At 35.7% G+C, this 17869-nt stretch overlaps 2 protein-coding genes across 12 annotated transcripts in view; both read right to left on the reverse strand.

The window, feature by feature from the left end:
* Nucleotides 1–357: 357 nt before the first annotated feature.
* Donson (DNA replication fork stabilization factor DONSON) lies at nt 358–8992 on the reverse strand. 2 transcript variants are annotated; one of them, XM_078044576.1, is made up of 11 exons: nt 8604–8992; nt 7896–7976; nt 6822–7025; nt 5740–5918; nt 5232–5321; nt 4656–4834; nt 3869–3947; nt 3652–3756; nt 2838–3036; nt 1304–1504; nt 358–844 (listed from the first exon to the last, which is right to left on the reverse strand). In XM_078044576.1, the coding sequence occupies exons 1-11, from the start codon at nt 8910–8912 to the stop codon at nt 707–709; spliced, it is 1764 nt and encodes a 587-aa protein (XP_077900702.1). In that variant the 5' UTR covers nt 8913–8992; the 3' UTR covers nt 358–706. The 2 variants fall into 2 exon arrangements, with proteins under 2 accessions (XP_077900702.1, XP_005323572.2); XM_005323515.5 differs by lacking the exon at nt 5232–5321 and having other exon boundaries at nt 8604–8990.
* A 499-nt stretch (nt 8993–9491) lies between these two features.
* Cryzl1 (crystallin zeta like 1) overlaps nt 9492–17869 on the reverse strand; it is a 33594-nt gene continuing 25216 nt past the window's right edge. For 4 of the 10 annotated variants that reach the window (XM_078044578.1, XM_040287008.2, XM_040287007.2 and 1 more), the window contains 5 exons: nt 16585–16683; nt 15265–15401; nt 14099–14204; nt 10554–10599; nt 9492–10064 (listed from right to left, as the gene is read on the reverse strand). In XM_078044578.1, the coding sequence (XP_077900704.1) occupies nt 9965–10064; nt 10554–10599; nt 14099–14204; nt 15265–15401; nt 16585–16683 (488 nt within the window). In that variant the 3' untranslated portion in view covers nt 9492–9964. The other 6 variants (XM_078044580.1, XM_078044579.1, XM_078044581.1 and 3 more) reach the window with 6 other exon arrangements.

Genomic DNA, 17869 nt, shown 5'->3' on the forward strand with positions numbered 1-17869 from the left:
TGAAGTGAACACGTCTTCACTAATACTATTTCTTTACCCAGTGCCTTTGATCTCCAAACATGTTTATATGAAAATACTTTTACATACATGCATATACACACAACACATGCACACAAAAGAAAATGAAATGCTACTTTGTCATAATAGGCATACGATTAGAATACCCCTCTAAAACTTGATATATCGACTACCAGTAGGAAATATATTGGGTAGGTACATCACCAACCAGCTCCACATACTGCCTATGTTTATTTTCTACCATTTTTAATAAAACAAGTCTGTTAATCTTAGGTAAATTACTAAAGTAATATTTTTACCCTGACACCATTAGTCACAATGCCATGAAATAACTGTCACTTGGAAGGAAACACTGATTTTTTAATTGTTTTCTACTCAGTGTACAGTTGGGACTATAGCAATATAGAATTCTCAAATTATTTGAGGTTTTTAAAAAATGTATCGTCTTCATATCTCAAAATCTAGTTTCAAAACAGTAAAAGGTAAATGATTTAAAGCCTTAATGCTATTGCTCAGTGCATGTAATAAAAGTTAATATAGAAAGTTAATGTTCATAAACACTTGAACATCTTTAAGTATATTCATTTCTTTAACTTCCAAAATGAACTTTAAAGCCAAAGGTATAAGAATCTTGAATTTCCTTGCTTTTTTTTTTCCTCAAAGATTCCTTTTAGGCTTACTTTGGTGCTCAGGATCTCCAATTACACATGTAGTCATTCATTTCCACTTTCCGTAAAGATGATTTCCCCAGTAATGGTATTTGACTAAGTTGCTCCAGAGTCTTAGGGTGCAACCCACAGTTAGTAAGCTCCTTATGAACAACTTCCTGTGGAAATAATGTATATGTCGTTAAAAAACACGTTTTCTCTGAACACTTGATTTTAAATAATTACCATGAGAATTTTGACAGATGGCCCATTTGTGTAATTAATCGTATATACAGAAGTCAATCCTAAGAATTTGTATATAGTAACAAAGTCTTAAAGTATTAAAAGTAAATACCCTTAGTAAAAATGTTTACATAAAACTACAAAAGAATCTGCACTATTAACCTCTGAGGCAGAGCAATGGTAAAACTCATCAAGTTTTGAAAGTTCTTAGTCATTAGTAGCCTGAATTCAAAAAATTTACCCACAAAAATTACATGTAGAAATGATTTTTCCTTTTTGCAATTCTTAATTAGCAGTCTCACAACTTTAAACAAATTCAGCTCACTATAAATTATTCCTTCAGTTAGAGGAAATTACCTACAATGAAAATGGTCTGTTGATAGGGGTGTACTTACTTTATCCAGTGGCAGGCGGATATTGAATACAGCTGTTGGCTCATGTGGATATAGTCCTGCAGAAAATGACCCACTCTGTGATGATTTGAGTAACATGGTCATAGAGTGTAGAGCATGAGGCATGATTGGACCTGTAATCTCCATACTAAATTGATCTTTGTATCCAGAAAGAGCTTGTGTCTTTACATTAATACTTCGTGCCTTCATAAGAAAAAAAAGGGAAATTACGATCACCATCGCTCAAGAGTTTGTTCCTTAGTTAGAAGTGCACTCAAAACATTTTCATTTGGGGTTTCTTCTCTAATAATTATGGAACAAAATAATTTCAAGACATCAATACATTATTATATGAGTAAAAATGTTTAGTAAATTTTCAGTATCTCCAGTAGCCTCTGTATGAGTTTTCCAGTACATTTTTTTTCATATAGCATTTTATCTAATTATTTACTTATTGACAATATAGAATACTGGGGAAAATCAATTCTATTGCTGTAATAAGAATATATATTTCAATACAGATATACATGTTTTTTTCATTTAACCAATGATCCAGTTTCTGAGATCTATAACATAACATTTTTGACTATGTCTTTGCCTTGGTGAATAAATGAGATTAATTGTCCTTAAATGGCAAGAAAGGAGACTAAGGGAGTGGGATTGGTAGAGCCCTTGCTTAGCATGTGTGAGGCACTGGGTTTGACTCTCAGCACCACATATAAATAAAGGTTCATCAACAACTAATAAAATATTTTTTTAAAAAAAGATTAAAACCAAAATGTGTTTACTGTCAATTATACTTTATTCATTGAAAGTTTTCATATAATTCAAGTAAAATCAATTTCATAAAATTTCAGGTTATTTCTTTGATATATATAACTGTTATATCAAAGACTTTTTACAGGGAGAAAAACAAAACACATGTTAAGTACAATACTGGTAGGAGTTATTCTTTAAAAAATAACTCCTAAGAATTTATCATATTGGAGCTGGGCACAGTGGCACATGCCTGTAATCCCAGCAACTCAGGAGGCTGAGACAGGAGAATTCGGAGTTCAAAGGCAGCCTCAGCAACAGTTAGGCACTAAGCAACTCTGTGAGACCCTGTCTCTAAATAAAATACAAAATAGGGCTGGGGATGTGGTTCAGTGGTTGAGTACTCCTGAGAGTGGCTGAGGCAGAAGGATCAAAGCCAGCCTCAGCAGAAGCAAGGTGCTAAGCAACTCAGTCCTTATCTCTAAATAAAACACAAAATAGGGCTGAGGATGTGGCTCAATGGCCCTAGAGTTAAATCCCTGGTACCCCCTCATCCCCCGCAAAAAGTATGACAATAGGGCTGTGATTGTGCCTCAGTTGTAGAGCGTTTGCCTAGCATGTATGAAGAACTGAGTTTGCTCCTTAGCACCAGATAGCAATAAATAAAGGTACTGTGTTCATCTACAATTTAAACAATTTTAAAAAGAATTGTATCTTCAAAAAGTTCCTCTTAGAAGGTAGATTATAGGAATTCGTGAAGTGTATAATTTCTTTTAATTACCTTAAGCATTTGCATTGTGGCACCTCGGAAAGCTACAGGGGATAAAAGGGTTGGTGGAAGTCCTGCCTGTGCACCTGAGGTAGCAACTAAACTCTTGCAGTTGATCAAAAAGTTCAGCAGGGTAAAGGTGTTGATTCCTTTCACCAACACAACAGACTCAGGCCTGTGGTCCATTTGCACTTCGTGTTTCTCTTTACGGCTGAAGATGACAATCAAGGAAATTACAAAAGCAAATCCCACACCAATGGGAAAATAGTTATCTTCATTCTTAATCAGCTATGACCCTCCCGCCCCCGCCCCCCCCATGAAATGAGAACGTTACCACTTCCTCTTCACTGCTTTCATAAGTTTGAAATCCACTAATGTTGGCCACTTCAATTTGCTAGAAACTGGTAACTGACAAAAATGAATTCATTCTCTAGTCAAAAACTTCTCCCACATACTTAGCCAACATGAAATGTTTCACTTAAAAATCATTTAATAGGGGGCTGGGGATGTGGCTCAAGCGGTAGCGCGCCCATCTAGCATGCGCGTGGCCCGGGTTCGATCCTCAGCACCACATACAAAGATGTTGTGTCTGCCGAAAACAGAAATAAAATGTTAAAATTCTCTCTCTCTCCTCACTCTCTCTTTAAAAAAAAAAAAATCATTTAATAGTTCAGAGTTTATTGATAACCTAGGGTCCTGTTTCTTAATGTCATAATGGAGAGTTAGATTTCATATGATCTAAAGATAATTTAAGATTAGTTACTTTAAACTGCCAATGTTACACTGCTCATAATTTAGTAAAAATTAGTTGTAATTAAAAGGATACAGCTTGATAGAGTGTATATCTGGCTTTTTAATTTTATCTTGTACACCCATCTCTTCCAGCCAAGAAAAACTCTCTTCTTCATCTTCATCACTGATTGCTTGTTCCCTATGAAATTGCTATAGTTAGAGTTCCTATTTCACAAACCTGTTACTTTTACAAATCTATTTCACTAACCCACAGTCACTGGACTCTGTAAAAGCTTATTTTAATCACATACTCCTCAAGTCCCATGCTTGTTCCATGAGCTTTCTTCTTTTGGTCATTTTCTTCTATTAAAGGCAAAGAAAATTCAATACCTGTATAAAAAAAAAAGTCAGTTTCTTCAACCTTTGACAGTAGTCCACAACACACAGACATATGCACACATGTCCTTGAAACAAAAGGCTCAGAAAAACAATGTTACTACATGTGATACTTTTTCATAAGTTATACAGTGTTACTTTTTAAAAACGTGTTGATTAAATCTACTAAACAGATCTCATGATTACTGATAGGCTGATCAGTTTAAAAATGAAGTTATTAAGATGGTGGATTGAGATGGACATCATTACCCTAAGTACATGTATGAAGATACGAATGGTGAGACTGTGTACAACCAGAGATATGAAAAATTGTGCTCTTTTTGTGTACTATGAATTGAAATGCATTCTGCTATCATATAAAACAAATCAGAATAAATTAATAAATTTTTTTTAAATGAAGTTTTTCAGGAGGTAGATAATTTAAATGTAGTATGAAAGAATTTCTAAAAGAGTATATTAAGATGGTAACTTTGTGGCCAATTGTGCTAAAGTTTTACTTAGGAGATTAGAGAAGGGTACACTATTAACTCAAAGTTATGTGAAATGGACAGCTTATTCAATTGCAGGAAAAAAATGTTTCTTCAAATAATACTAGTAATTAAATGTTAAAGAAAATTCAAATTGTAGCTTTTAAAATTTTATATATATAAGTTTTTACTATATATTAAGTTCAGTATCCCTACTGCAAACCTAAACTTTTACCTTCATTTTTCATAGCTTCTCTTAAACCTCTAGTTGTAGGAGATATTAGAGCTGTTATCACATTACTTCCTGCGAATCCTGCTGCTCGGAACAGCACAGTAAACTGATAGGTACAAACGTAGAAATAGGGGCAAAGTTTTGTCTTCAGCAGGTTATACAGAGAAGTAAAGCTCACAGACCTATAAAGCAAAAGAATTTTCCTTAGATATTATTAAAACATTTACTTAAATGTTTAAGGTTTTGTATAGTTTGGTCTGACACCTTGCTTAAAACAAATGTTTTAGTTTCTGGTTTGAAATTTTGCAGTTAGGTACAATTTGGTTTAAAAAACTGGAATTAAGGGGCTGGGGTTGTGGCTCAGAGGTAGAGGCACATGAGGCAATGGTTTCAATCCTCAGCTCCACTTAAAATAAGTAAGTAAAATAAAGGTATTGTGTTCATGTTCAACTAAGAAAAATTAAAGAAACTGAAATAACAGGAACTCACGGATAACTTCTTAATACTTTAACAAATAGTGTTTATCACTTAAATGCTACCCTTTTTCTTAACAAAACTTAATTGAGCTGTCATGCATACCTATAATTCCAGAACTTGGGAGACTGAGGCAGGAGGATCTCAAGGCCAGCCTCAACAACTTTGTGATATCCTGTCAAAGAATAAAAAGGGCTGGGGGGTGGGAGTGTAGCTCAGTGACATAGCACTCCTGGGTCCAACCCCTACTACCAGACCAAAAACAAAACAAAACAAAACAAAAAAATAACGTTAATTGATTGATAACTAGCTGTTAAGTTTCTCTTAGCAACTTATGCTAATGAGAAGAGCAGCAGCCACTGATAAGTAACATTAAATAATTATAAATGTCTGTATTTATTGTATGTATGTATATATATATATTTTCATATTTTGATAAAGAGTGATAAGAGCTAAAAAAGAAGCAAACAGTTTAAATGTTTGGTTATTAATGGTTATTAAAATTCAGGGCAGTGAGATCCTTCTACCAGTCTATATTTCCATAAGGAAAGGATACCACTAAAATGAAAATTCACCACTGAATTGCACAAGTTTTGTTTTGAACTAATCTTACCAGTCACTCATTAAAATGTGTTGCAGTGTTTCATCATTTGACCAAGGAATTGTCTTTCCAGCCATTTTTCTATCAGCTCCAATACGAGGGAACAGTGGTAGCCAAGACAAGGCCGGGTGGAGCCAATAGATAAGGCTCTGCTGGAAGGCACAACGGAGCTCAGTGGAAAGTTTAGGATCCTAAAATCCAGAAGGGATAGTGCGTCACTTTTGACCCATGAGAAGTACAGAATTTTACCAGACACAATGTATACCAAACATTTAATCTACAAAGTTTGATTGCTCTTTATGGAAAAGCATTACTGTTACAGGGGCTGAAATATAGTTTATCTTTAGCACAACCTTTCTGGCGAGCAATTAGTCTGCTAAACATATGAGAAGGAACACACAAATAACACAGATGGCAACATTCTCCTGTTTCTACTACCCTTAAAAACATAAGCAGTAGAAGTAGAAGTATGTTTGTATAGAGAGCACTATGCTATACATAATCCTTGTACCCCACAGAAACACTTTCAAAAATAGTCAGTGTACACTGGTAATGCATATGACAATCCTCCTGATTTATTGAAACAGATATACAAAGTTTTAAATAATTCTTTTTAACTTAGTTTGAGTTGATGAGCTGCTTCGAAGCAATAAAGGTGTATTTCTCTAGAACCACTCTAGAACTCTAAATTTACAATAGACCATTACCTAGGTAGTGATATCAGTGCATATCTAAAAAGACTATATATTCTATACAAGAAAACCAGTAAAATCCACTGCTCTTGTAACCTAGTCAATTGCTTTTCATTTCCTTTTATTTTCTCTCCAAAAAAAAAACCTTAGAAAAGAATGGTTTGATGCCTCCACCACTGATTAATTCTCAGGACAGGTTTCTCTATTTAATGGGCTATTACACAATCTCTCAAAAATGCGTATGAAAGCACCATTTGGAAGGAACAAAATTCGCCAACTCTTTTTATTTTTAAATATCAAAAGAAAAACTTAATGGGAAGAAATCTCTCTCATATTTTACAGAAGCATTTTAAAATACTTTATTGGCTACTTTAAAACAAAGTTATTTTATTTCAGAATTACCTTTATACTTTGAGGCAAAGTAACTTCTATTGCTCTACAATGTTGAACAAGACCTTGAGCCTCCTCTTGTGCTTTCAGATGATCTGCCCAGGTAAAGGGTTGAGAAGAGGTGACAAGGAGTCGGGTTTTAATACTCCAGTCCACAGGTAACTCAGTATTTTCTGAGAATGGCGTATCCAATTCAGAGAATGATGTGTGTGAAGCCTTTTAAAAGAAAAAGAAAACACAAAAATCAGTAGAATTTCAAGAAAAACTCTTTAATCTAAATATTTTATTAACATATCTACAGTCTCTGAATAGCAAAATTATATAAACTGTATACTAAATATCATTAAAAATACACTACACACTGAAAAGTTCTGGAAGGTGCTATATTGACCTATTAATAGTAGTTTTCTCTTAGAAACAAAAATGTGTTGTTGGAATGGAACTTGTTTCATTTTTTAGTTTTTACTAAAAAGAACACTTATATAGTACTACAGATGTTGCTATCAAAGTAGAAATCTTCCCAATGTCTGATAAAGTACCTAAAGCCTTTGAAACTCTGGAACTTAGGCTAAGCTGCTCTTCCTGCAGGTATCTTTAGGTAGGACCCTTTAAGGCCATATTTCAGAATCATTTTCTGATCTCAAAAATCTACCATTAACCTGTTTTGCGGTCTTTTCAAGTCAACATTATCTACAGTACAAGAATTCTTATAGATAAGGTATTGTGTGGAGGTAACCGGAGGATTTGTTTTGAAGACTTAGTAAAGGATCAAGTTGAATTAGTAGCTTAGTATGGAGGGGTTCCTCTGAGTGATAAGCTCAAGAAAGAAGAGTGTTAAAAAACTGATAGGGGTAAAGGGCAACCAACAACTCTCATTCACTATGCCTACTTTAATTCTGGTGACCATTACAGCAATCCTTACTATAACATACCAAGTTCTTTATCTTGGCTGATGCCATCTTTTTAACTCTGGTACAAAGATAATCACTTTCAAGTATCTCTGCAAAACTATTTTTCAAGCAAAATGCTTCTGAGAAGGATGCATTTATAAAAACATATATTCTAATGATATTTATAAAGTATTACCTGGGATAGTTCGGTAGCTGTTGTTCTTTCAGATAACGTCTCTTCCCATAGCATATCATTTACTTGATTGGTATCTGAAAACTGAAGGTAAGAAAATTGTCCTTTTAAAACTTAAATAATGCTAAAATTTGCTTCACATGGGTACAGAGGCTCACTTGGCAAACCACCTTCTCAGTAAATGCCAGTGCACACTAATTTATACACACTCCATTCAATCCTATCAGTTTTTTCACTTTGGGTCTGAACTTTAACATTAAAATTAATAGGGAAAAAGGCCAGTTTTGTGCATTTAATAACTGACATACAAACTTTAAGCTAAAAGACCCAAAAGGCTTCAGATTAAGACAAATGCTCGTGAGTTCTGAACAGATTTATCCTCACTATTCCTCCATCCCGCGTAGTTTTGTGTGCGAGAGAAGCACGGTGCCGTCCAAGCTGCCCTCCAGGACGGGTTCTAAGGCTTTCTTGCGCTCTCTCGCAGTTTACGTCCACGCTCGAGCAGAGGTGCCGCACATGGGGCAGCCTCCACAAACCCTATCTTTCAAGGGCATCGGCCCCCAAGGCTCAGAGCACCCTCAGGCCACAGGCGACAGAAACTCTTCGCGCCCATTTCTCTGCCCCGAACGTTAGAACTACCCATCCCTAATTCACAGCTGGCCCCCCACAAAAGATGACAGGCCCTCGCCTGGCAGGCACGGAGACACTCACCGAGCTCGGCGCCTCCGGTTGGCCGCGGGGCAGCCCGTCCGAGGCCTCCGCGGCGACCCGCAGCCGGTTGTCCAGGCGGGCGAAAGGGTTCCTGCGGGCCGCGGTCGGACCGCCGATTCTGCCGGCAGCGGCCGGGAAGGGGCGGAGCAGCAGCCCGGCCGCCAAGGCGGCGCGGCGAGGCGTCGGCTCCCGCAGCTCGAGCGGGCTGGAGGCGGCGGCCTTTTGGCTCCGGGACCTTCTCCTTCGGAGCCGCACTATCTCCGGCGGCCTTTTGAAGCTGGGCGAGTAGCCGGGTACCGAAAGGGCCATGACGCGAAGCGGCTCAGGCCGACCGACCGCCCAGCAAGCACTTCCCGCGCGCCGCGGCCCCGCCCCCGACGTGGCCCCGCCCCCGCGCGCCGCCGCGGGACGTGCGCGGCAGGCAGGCCTCCCGCGAGGTCCCGCCCCCGGCTGCGTTCCTCAGGCCGCTCCAGCCAGGTTCTGGGCTGTGGTCCTGCCGTGAGAAGAGGCGACTGCGGGCAGCACTTGGCCCAGGGCAGGTGTGCACTACCCCACTGGGCATCGAAATGGCTGAACGCTACTCAAGTCTGCAGTAGGGAAGTCATCACCAGGGGTGGAGGTCTGGGCTCTGGGGCCGCTGTGATGGGCTGCTGCGTCCATAGAGGTGGTGACAGGGCCAGCGCCTACCCCATGCCCTCCTTCCCCAACGGAGAACTCAGAAAACAGCACACTGCAAGCTCAGTACCCTCTTCCCAAGGCCAGGCAGTTCCAGCCCTTCACGCAAATTCTCCATAGCTCCCACAGGACAAGTTCCTGTGATCCTTGTTCCTGAAGAAACTCGAAATGAATGAATAATTCAAAACAAAATTTAAGTGTATATGAGTTAGATACTTTTGAGACCTGAAAATATATTCAAAAACTTGAATTTTGACAGCACAGAAAGGCTTGTTAAGTTGTTTAAAATGGAATTAATACATAATTAATAGCATTACTTTCACAGTATAACAAGGCCTGTAACAGACTCAGAAGAATGGTGTGGATTTTGCTGAAAGCAGAAGTTTTTCCCATTAGAAGAATTTTATAGGAGAGGAAAATGTGTGGGGGAAAAAAAAAAACACCTAAAAATGGCTTTCAGAGTACCCCCTTCAAATGTTATAGAATTATCTTGGATCATCTGCACAATAAATTGGAAAATATTTTTCAAATATGTCAAATAACCAAACATCTTGTGAGCCAGAAAACATGCTTAAACACTGAACAACTTGCTTTTATCTTCCTTGATTTTTCCCAATTTCCAAGGAAAACTCTGGCTTCAAATACTGTGATGGATGGTTCATCCAGCTGAGGTCTGAGAAAGAAGATTAAAATTGAACAACTTGCTTTTTTCTTCCTTGATTTTTCTGAATAACTTCCATGGAAACTTTTGCCTCATACAGTGGAATAGGTTCATCCAACTGAGGTCTGGAGAGAAAAATTATTACAAACGTCACAAATGTTCAGAACATACTGGACAATAGTTGACAGTTGCCATAGTTTAGCTATATTACTTTAAAATAGGTCAAACTTGTCCATTAGTATTCCACTGTTAAAATTGGTTAAATTTTCAAGGGGAAAAATACCTTCTTTATCTATTCTAAGTGGTAAACTGATTCAACTTAAACATATCGTATTTTTCCCTCTTTTCAAGCTATGGATTATTTGGGAGGGGTGATGAGAAAATGCAAAGAGCGAAGTACAGAAAGGAACAGAAGGCAGGAAACTCATAGGACATTTCTATCTTCGGGAAAACTTACTGATATAACACCAGATATACTTTGAGAAATATTAAGTGGTAAATGTTTATCTAAACTAAATAAGATATGGAGGCAATAGGTATACTGCAAAAGCTGAAACAAAAACATTATCTCCTGGGGAATAGAAAAATAAAAATGATTTGGCACTTTAGCATACCTAAAAATACCAGCTGATAACTTCTCCATCACATCTTTTAAAATGCGTAGCTGGAAGGATTGTTAAGGTGGCAACATTAAAGAGAAAAGATTAAAAACATTCAATAGGCCGAAGAAACTAGGCAGGTCTGTTCTTTTTCAAGTTTTGCACTCTCAGAAATTCAAAATGTTGTTACAGAAATTCTGTAAGCTGTCAAGTTTACCTGTAAAACAGGAATGATTTGAGAGAGTTGGTATTACTAAGTCTAAATTTCTAAGTATAGGTGGGAAGAGCAGCAAGCCTAAGGGATGACCACTTTTATACCAATGAATGAAGGCAGAATGATGTATTTAGCACTTACTTTTTACATCTCTTACGTCTGGTTGGTAACAGACCAAAGTATGTGTGTGTGATATATGTCACTAACAGAATCAAAATTATGTAAAATGAAAAAATCTTTGTTGGGAATTTAAGTGAAATCATAATATTGAGATTAAAACTATGTGATTGCTAATACTGAAGAGTTATTTAAGGCATAGAATCAAAAAGCTGGAAGGAGTTGTCTATGTTAAATCAAGCAACAACAAGCTTATGTGAAGTGATTGAGGGGCCTCTGTACAAGTGAGAACTAAAGATTGATTCAGCACTTTAGAAAACATAAATTAGAAAATATGATCTTAAGTCCTTTTAAAAGAGGAATGACCTAAAGAACATTAATTCACATATTCACATCCCTGCAAATGTCTATACTTCTGTTTCTGAAATTGCTGGGTGCAGTGGCTCATGTCTGTAATCCCAGAGATTCAGGATGCTGAGGCAGGAGGATCACTAGTTCGAAGCCAACCTGGGCAATTTAGCAAGGCCTTGTCTCAAAAAAACAGTCTGCAGGATGTAGTTCAGTGATAGAGTGTCCCTGGATACAATATCCAGTACTACCAAACAAACAAACGAAAAATAAATTGGTGTGTGTGTGCACACGCGTGTGCGTGTGTATACATACACACACACACAGATGCCCTATGACTTATGATGGGATTTTGTCCCAATAAATCCACTCTAATCTAAACATATCATAAATCAAAAGTACATTTAATAATAACCTACCAAATATCCTGTTTAGCAACACAGTACACTGCAGAGTATTGGTTGTTTCTCCTCATGATCTTACAGCTGACTGGAAGATACATCTTGTTGCTGCTGCCCAGCATTGCAAGAAAATGCAGTGTATTGTACTGCATATGGCTAGCCCAGGAAAAGGTAAAAATTCAAAGTACAGGGCTGGGACTGGGGCTCAGTGGTAGAGCGCCTGCCTTGCACAAGTGAGGCACTGGGTTCGATCCTCAGCACCACATAAAAACAAATGAAATGGAGGTATTGTGTCCATCTACAACTAAAAAATAAACAAATATTTAAAAAAATTCAAAGTACAGGACTGGGGTTGTAGCTCAGTAGTAGAGTGCTTGCCTAGCATGTGTGTAAAGCACTAGGTTCCATTCTCAGCACCACATATAAATAAGTAAATAAATAAATAAGGCCTATTGACAACTAAAAAATTTTTTAAAAATTCAAAGTATGTTTTCTATTGAATGCATATTGCTTTGGCAAAACCCCTAAAGTAAAAAAATCTTAAGATGAACCATCATTGAGTTGGAGACGGTCTGTATAGAGCATATATTTTTGATTTTGGAAAATTTAACATTATTTCATATAAACATGTCATATTTCAACCTGATCCAGGGATTTGCAAATAAGTTAAAATGTTCTCATCATAGCTAGGAGTGGTTTGAGAGAATTAACACAGGAAAAACAGTCAACCTTGATTCTCACATGTAAGATTTAAAACATGCTAACTAATGTTATTTGCTTTTTGGGGATGAGTACTAGGGATTGAACCCATGAAGTCACATCTCCTACCTTTTTCATACATTTTTTGAGACAAGGTCTTCATAAGTTGCTTAAGACCTCCCTAAGTTGCTGGGGCTGACTTTTGAATTTGTGATCCTCCTGCCTCAGCTTCCCTACCCATTAGATTAGGTGGATGGCACCATGCCCAGCTACTATTCGTAGTAGTTATATAATATTCTCTATTGTTCATATCTCATGTTAAAAAAATCCTAGATAATTGTGACGCTGGACGCAATTTTTAAAATAAGGAAATAAAAAATTTATTAGAAAAATATTTAATCAAAATATTTTAGACTACTATATTTGCTATAGGAAAGAGTTCTGAAATCTCCTTAACATGCAACACATTCAGTATCCTTATTACATATTATTGTTTTTTCTTTTTTGTTTGGGGTACTGGGATTGAATCAGGCCCTGCACATGCTAGGCAGGTTCTCTACCACTGATCTATACCCTAACCCTAATATTACTATTTTAAACCTTTGAAATAAATCTTTCATTACTCCTTGAAGGGGCTGACCTCTATACACATCGCACACATATAACTATGCACATTTGACAAAGGTAATGTATGGTGTTCAGTGGAGACAAATATAAAGGTATGTAAATCTCTTCACACAAAAGTTATCATATAATGAAGATCTTTTTATCCAATACATTGAAACTTATTAAGTACAACTGTATATAAAATGGTGATCTTTGAAATAAAAGCAATTCTTAAGAGAAGTTGATTCTCCTTGAGAGAATTTTGGACTTTTCTTTTTGGAATTGCTTTCACCTTCCTTCTCACAGGAAAACTTCTCATTACTTTCACCAAAACTGGAATGATTTGACTTCATTCACTAGATTTGTCTCTAATAATGACTTTTTGTTTTGGTGGTACAAGAGATTGAACCCAGGTGCACATTGACCTACATTCTTCGCCTTTTTTTTTTTTTTTTTTGAGACAGGGTCTCATTAAATTCCTGAGGTTGGCCTCAAACTTGCAATCCCACCTTAGCCTCCAGAGTAGCTGAGATTACAGGCATGCATCACCATGACCAACTAAATGATTTCTATTTTTAAAAATCCAGATGCAGCCTCATGTGATGAAGATTTCTCAGCACTGATGTTATAAAATACCAACTGTTTAGATAAGTACTGTGAATTTTTTTTGTGCAATGATACCATCATAAAGGTAAGGTGTACACCTCTCAAGGTGACATGTGTAATGTCAGGTTAAAGAGAAAACCAAACATCTTCCACATGATATTATGGTTTATTTCTGACACTGAAAGGAAGGAGGCTTTCTGGGTGTGATTTTTTTTTTTTTTTTTTATGGTGCTGGGGATTGAACCCAGGGCCTTGTGCTTATGAGCCAAGCACTCTACCAACTGAGCTATATCCCCAGCCCTCTGGGTGTGATTCTTGTTCTGCCATTTGATAGCTGTGTACTTGCACATATACTAACCTCTCTGTCCTTCTTCAACTATGAAACAAGATAATAATACTTAAATCTCATGGATTGTTTTAACATTTAAACAAATACCTGCAAGACACTTGGAATACTGTTTGGCATACTCAAGGAGAGTTATCAGATAATTATTTTTCTTATTATCATATGAAAGTAGAGTACAAAGTAAATTTCAAGCCTAAAACAAGTCAGTAGAAGAAAAGGATATAAAGATATTTTCCCTGTTGTACATTTGACAAATTCCAAATTTCATCATTAAGGAAAGCCACCGTTGCTCCCTTGAGGAAAAGGCAATGGCTATCTGGAGGATCCAACTTGACAGAATAAATAAAGACCAATCAATTACTGTGAGCCTAAGAGCAGAAGGATGATTAGTAGCATAGCTAGAAAAAAATTAAATAATGTCCAAATTACAAAAACAGTAAACTTTAATAATATGTAAACTATAATGTTGGTGTAATGTTTTATTTTCTATTTTATGGCCCCAAATGATGAAGAAACAGCAAGGTGTATAGGTTAGATGAAGGACCAATCTAGAATCCTAGTACTGAAGTGGTTGAGGTATTACCAGTCACCTTCATAAGAATAGTAAAAAGTCAAGATTAGCATATGAGAATTATGGTATTGGCATATCACCCATTACATGTTAATTTGAATTCTACAGAAAAACATTTGGAAAATAACTTATTGATACATTTAAACAGTACTTCCAATTTAAATAATTAGGAAGTTGTATAATTTTATACAGAAATATTTTAAGTATATGTCAGTGATGTTTGTTACTAAGAAAAGAGTAGTTTTTAATTTTTTTAAAAATTATTTTGAGAATTGAACCCAAAGGCAATTTACCACTGAGTTACATCCCTAGCACTTGTATTTTTTATTGAAAACAGGGTTTTGCTAAGTTGCTTAGTGCCTAAATTGCTGAGGCTGTCCTTGAACCTGTGATCATCCTGCCTCAGCCTCCTAAGTTACTGTGATTCCAGGCATGTGCCACTGTGCCCAGAAATCAAGTTTTTTTCTGGAGTGGTGGGGATTGAACCTAGGGCTTTAAGCATGCAAGGCAAGCACTCTACCACTGAACTACATCCTCAGTCCTGAAATACAATTTAAAATTCAGAACTCACTACTTTCAAATAACTAAATAAAATTATAATTCAATCTAATTGAAGAATTCTCCTACTAGGCATTATTTTAACATTTTGGCCAACATGTATTTAACATAAAAAACAAACTACATTTCTTTAAACATAGGGTATAATTCAGAATTTGTATTAATTTAGCCATAGCTTGCCTCAAACAAGATTTAGGCATTATTCTTTTTAATTACATTCCTTTGTTCTAACAGTAATGCTTTATTGTTTCTGATAATACCTGAAGGCTTTCTTCTGTTGTTATCCAATGGCCTCCAACACCAAGAAGCGTGATGATATCATGTTTATGCGGTAGTAGTTGTAATTTTACAGCTGGTTCATCATCTTTACTATATAATCTCACTTGTAAATGAATATATATAGAGAGAAAAGAGACATTTTATATTAATCTGACAAAAACTTGTTGTTCAAAAAGTTTTACTTTTTAATATGGTAATGAGGAGGCATTTTTCCTAGAATAAGGCAACACACAGTACATTCAGATACCTTAAAATATACCTTTCATATTGAACATATTTATAAGATTTATTCTATATTTCATTATAAATGAAATAGTATGTTTGCATTTGGAAACTAAGGTAATATGTAACATAATACATAGTTAAGTCTTGTAATGAATTAATTATAACAATGATGGCTTAAAACAGTGGGATGAGCTGCTTTCTAAATAAAGCATTCAGATTCAAAATAGTCATATGAGTTACTTGCAAATCTTGAAATTTAAATCTTGAAAATGGTTTCAGAAAAACAAAACCCACACATGATGGCCAAGGTGGTATTCACAACGAGGCACTGGGTTCAATTCTTAGCACCATATTTTATATATATAAAAAAAAGTCCATTGACAATTAAAAAAATTTAAAAATATATATACATGTATATGTGTGTATATATATACAGAAGTGTACAGATTAGGTGTTGAATAGATATTGGTTAAACTAAGAAAGTTCAAGAAGAGAGAAAACTTAAGAAACTTCTATATGTTTTCCAATAGACACCACAGAAATCAACCATCCAAATAGAGGGCAGCCACACATAGCAGAAATGACTGCAAACAGACATCTGGATAATAATGTGTACTATCTGGGACCAAATGAGATCACAGAAATAGGTTTCTTACAGAGATTTGTCTTCTGTTACTTAAACTTCAATGTTTATCCTTTCAGATACACAGTGATTACAATGGAATAATATGAGGAAACTCCAATTTATTTTACTTTATTTTTAAAAGTATTTTTTTAAGTGGTAGATGGACAAATATCTTTATTTATTTATTCATTTTTATGTGGTGCTGAGGATCAAATCCAGGGCCTCACACCTGTGAGGCAAGCACTCTATCATTGAGCTATAGTTCCAGTCCAGGAAGCTCCAATTTAAACAGAAAAGTCTTTAGTTTAAAAAAAAAAAAAAGGCCTGGAATTAAACTTCCAATTTAATAAATGCATTAACATTATTCCCTGTTTTTTTTTTTTTTAATTTTCCCCTGAAATTCACCAAACTGAAAAAAACTAAATAAGCTACTGATTTTGTAGGTACCAACCTCCAGCATCTAGAACAATATCTACTCCCAGGCCTCCTGTTTCTTCCAAACAGCTTTCAGCAACATCAACCTTCCCATTCGATACATCAATCACTCGGGCTGTAAAGGACAGGAAATCAGGCAATTGTATTATTCTTTTTTTTTTTAATTTTTATTTTTAAAATTTTTATTTATTAGTTGTTCAAAACATTTTTTTATTATTATTAGTTATTCAAAACAAATTGTATTATTCTGTATGTGATCAACACAAGCCAATCAGGGGGAGAAAAAAAATCTGTTTTCTGAAATGAGTTAAGCAGTTTAATTATTAAATATTAAATTTAAAGGGGAAAATTATATTTCAATAAAACATTTTTCCATTGAGTCTAATTTTGATAAGGTTCAATTCTAAATGAAGGGACTCATAAATTCAGTAAAATAAAAATATGAGCATTTTGTGGATAAAGTAGTCCAAGGATGGTCTGTGGATGCAGAAGATTGCTCTCAATAGCTTAGTTTATGTTACTAGAACTGAGAATCTGAAAACACAGAGATATATATGTATCATTCATATTACAATGTGAATTGGAAGAGCAAGCAGTTTCTTCAATATGTTTAGATTTAATCATTTTTAAAGTTCAGTAATACAAAAGAATAGTTGTTCAACATGGTACTTATCTACTATAAGCTGTTTTATCCTTTCTCAGTCACAGAACCCCTCCCCTTGCTACCCAAAATGGAGAAAAGTCCTGAAGGTAAGGAAAAGGAACATGATTATTTTTATCTGTTAGTGAAAATTAAACTAATCTTAACTGGTTACTTTATTTATTTTTTGTTAAATTTGAGACTTTTTTTTTTTTTTAGAGAGAGAGAGAGAGAGAGAGAGAGAGAGAGAGAATTTTTTAAATATTTATTTTTTAGTTCTAGGTGGACACAACATCTTTGTATGCGGTGCTGAGGATTGAACCTGGGCCACACGCTTGCCAGGCGAGCGCGCTACCTCTTGAGCCACATCCCCAGCCCTTAACTGGTTACTTTTAAAGTATTATATTAGTAGAAAAAATAATTATAGGGCTGGGGTTATGGCTCAGTGGTACAGTGCTCGCTTAGCATGTGCAAGGCCCTGGGTTTAATCCTCAGCACTACATAAAAAGAAATAAGTAAAATAAAGATATTTAAAAAAGAAAAAATAATTATATTTCTATATAATAGAACAATTAGAAATTGAACTATAAAAACAAAGAAATGCTTATATTGCAGTTTTAAATTTTTTATTTCTATTTTTTGTGGTACTTTGGATTGAATC

The sequence above is a fragment of the Ictidomys tridecemlineatus genome, chromosome 3 (genome assembly GCF_052094955.1).
Source record: "Ictidomys tridecemlineatus isolate mIctTri1 chromosome 3, mIctTri1.hap1, whole genome shotgun sequence".
Taxonomy (NCBI): domain Eukaryota; kingdom Metazoa; phylum Chordata; class Mammalia; order Rodentia; family Sciuridae; genus Ictidomys; species Ictidomys tridecemlineatus.